This window comes from Carcharodon carcharias, chromosome 27 (assembly GCF_017639515.1).
Source record: "Carcharodon carcharias isolate sCarCar2 chromosome 27, sCarCar2.pri, whole genome shotgun sequence".
NCBI classification, from domain to species: Eukaryota; Metazoa; Chordata; class Chondrichthyes; order Lamniformes; family Lamnidae; genus Carcharodon; species Carcharodon carcharias.
The window spans coordinates 14,762,625-14,765,459 of record NC_054493.1 but is presented as its reverse complement, the minus strand read 5'-3'; the positions used below and the strand labels follow the sequence as shown (position 1 = coordinate 14,765,459).

The following is a 2,835-nucleotide window of genomic DNA, read 5'->3' as shown; positions in this document are numbered from 1 at the left end:
CGAGCTGCAGGAAGACAGAAACTGACTGGAGGCGGCGGGTCGGGGGAGAAGCTTCAGAAACACCCGGTGTTGGCCGCAATCCCGGATCACCGCCTCCATGTCCCGTGTTTACAGCCCCAGGGCTTCTTCCCAGTGACAGAGCCGGGTTCAGGAGAAGAGGCTCCGGAGCGGGAGATTCAGAAACTGCGGGGAGACCGCGGGCCGCCCGGGGGCTCAGAAACTGGGGGGACGGACTCAGGGTCTCGGTAAGACCCACCCGGGAGGGTCCCCCCTCCTGTGTCCCGCCTGAAGGCAGCTGGGGTCCCGCCTGAGACCCTGAATCAGAGACACAGGAGCTGGAGAACTGAACCCAGGCAGAGGAGAGGGAAGGAGAAAACTGGGAGTGGAGGAAAGAAATGGTGGAGATGGTGAGATGGGTTTGGATTTCAGCCCAGGGAGGAGGGAGTGTGTGTGGGACGGGGATTTACAGCTTTGGGGGAAGAAGAGAAAAAAAATGTTCCATAGAAACTAGAATTGTCTGTTCTGAATTTCTGTCCTGGATTTAAAGTGATGACTTTTGTAAACTCGTTTTACAGGGTATTAAACAGAGGTGACTGGCAGACAGAAAACGCAAAGCAAACATCACATCAAGATATGTTAAAGGCACTGAATTCATCAGGACCTGAATATCATCAGTTTTTGAATGTGGAAGGAGAAATGTTTGTCTGTTCTGTCTTTGGGAAAAGCTTTCAAACATCCGTGTGACTGGAAAAGCACCAACACACACACACCTGAGTGAGAGTACTCCAGTGAACTGACTTTGGAAAAAACTTTAAGCAGTTACACAGTCTGCAAAAATATGGCACCATTCACAGTGGGGAGAAACTGTTCACTTGTGTGTGGACAAGGCTTCAACTAAGCGTCCAACCTGGAGAGAGACAAGGACCTCCATACTATGGAGAAACCATGGAAATGTATGGACTGTGGGAAGGGATTCAATTTCCCATCCCAACTGGAAGTTCATCGGCGCAGTCATACTGGGGAGAGACCGTTCACCTGCTCCATCTGTGGGAAGGGATTCACCCATTTGTACAACCTTCAGACACACCAGCGAGTTCACACTGAGGAGAGGCCATTCACCTGCCCTGTGTGTGGGAAGGACTTCACTCGGTCATCTCACATTGTGACACACCAACTTGTTCACACTGATAAGAGACCGTTTACATGTTCTGACTGTGAGAAGAGTTTTAAATGCAGAAAAGATCTGCTGATACATCAACGTATTCATACGGGGGAGAGGCCGTTCACCTGCTCTGTGTGTGGGAAGGGATTCACTCAATCATCCCACCTTCTGACACATCAACTTGTTCACTCTGACAACAAATTTTTTAATTGTTCTGATTGTGACAAGAGCTTTAAAAGCAAAAAAGATCTGCTAACACATCGATATACTCACACTGGGGAGAGGCCATTCACCTGCTCTGACTGTGGGAAGGGATTCAGCCGTCCGTCTGCCCTACTGAATCACCAGCGAATTCACACTGGGGAGAGGCCGTTCACCTGCTCCGACTGTGGGAAGGGCTTCATTAATTCATCCAACCTTCTGATACACCAGCAACTTCACACGGGGGATAGACCGTTCACCTGTTCTGACTGTGGGAAGGGATTCACCCGTTCATCTAACCTTCTGACACACCAACAGGTTCACACGAAGGAGAGACCATTCACTTGCTCCGTGTGTGGGAAGGGATTCACCCGGTCATCCAACCTATTGAATCACCAGCGAGTACACACTGGAGAGAGGCCGTTCACCTGCTCTGTGTGTGGGAAGGGATTCACTCAGTTATCCAACCTGCTGACACACCAGAGCATTCACAGTGGGGAGAGGCCATTTACCTGCTCTGTGTGTGGGAAGAGATTTTCTCATTCATCCTATCTGCTGAAACACCAGCGAGTTCACAGTGGGGAGAGGCCATTCACCTGTAATGCCTGCGGAACGGCATTCACTCAGTCATCACACCTGCGAACACACCAGTGGGTTCACAAGCGACAGCAAGGTTTGGATTCTACTCCTGTTGATGCTGTTAATCATATCAGGACTGAACCATGTTCATTCTGACTGTCCTGACCTGTTGATGAGGTTCAATATTCTGAATAAATTTGAAATAAATCAGCTTTGTTTGTAGACTTTTGTTTTTCCCCACCTGAGTGTTTAACATCACCTGGCTGGAGTCAAAAAGGACAATCTGGGGGAGGATCTTACGGTAGGAACAGAACTTCAGCCTGGACACAGTCCATCAGGGTCACACTGAGGGACCCCCCCAAACAACATTTTGGTTTTTCTCATCATTTTTCACTAACAGCACAATCCTCATGTGGGTGAATCCTGAGGTGTGTAAGAAATGTGTCTCAGCTGCTCTCTTCCATGGTTCAGAGCTCCTAGACACGGAACTCTTTTACAATTGGCTTTAGAGTCAGGAAGAACAATGGTGAATGCTGGAAACGTGCTGTCAAATGAAAGGTTGGTGTAAAATTGTAATCTGTTCCTGACTGAAAGTGAAACAGCAGGTTTAAGTTTCCAGATGGAAAATGGTTCTTAATAAGTCTAAAATGTTTCAACGTGTTTGTGTGTCAGTCCCGAGTAACTGAATCGAAACATGCTGAAATTTATTGGGTTAAAATCTGCATTAAACTAGAAGCTGGAGGAGTTCACGAGAGTCCGTTAATTGCTGGGACAATAATACAACAGTTTGATTCCCAGATAAAGAACGACCTGCAGTGTTATGTCCAAGAATTCCCAGTTTTATTGATGTGTGCTTCCCACACACTGTCCTTTTAATTATACCTCACTCCTAC

The 2,835-nt window shown here is 47.8% G+C and overlaps 1 protein-coding gene across 1 annotated transcript; it reads left to right on the top strand.

The window, feature by feature from the left end:
- Window positions 1–290: 290 nt before the first annotated feature.
- Window positions 291–2,516, top strand: LOC121270596 (gastrula zinc finger protein XlCGF8.2DB-like). Its single transcript, XM_041175970.1, has 2 exons — window positions 291–407; window positions 576–2,516. The coding sequence occupies exon 2, from the start codon at window positions 935–937 to the stop codon at window positions 2,096–2,098; it is 1,164 nt and encodes a 387-aa protein (XP_041031904.1). The 5' UTR covers window positions 291–407; window positions 576–934; the 3' UTR covers window positions 2,099–2,516.
- Window positions 2,517–2,835: the final 319 nt, after the last annotated feature.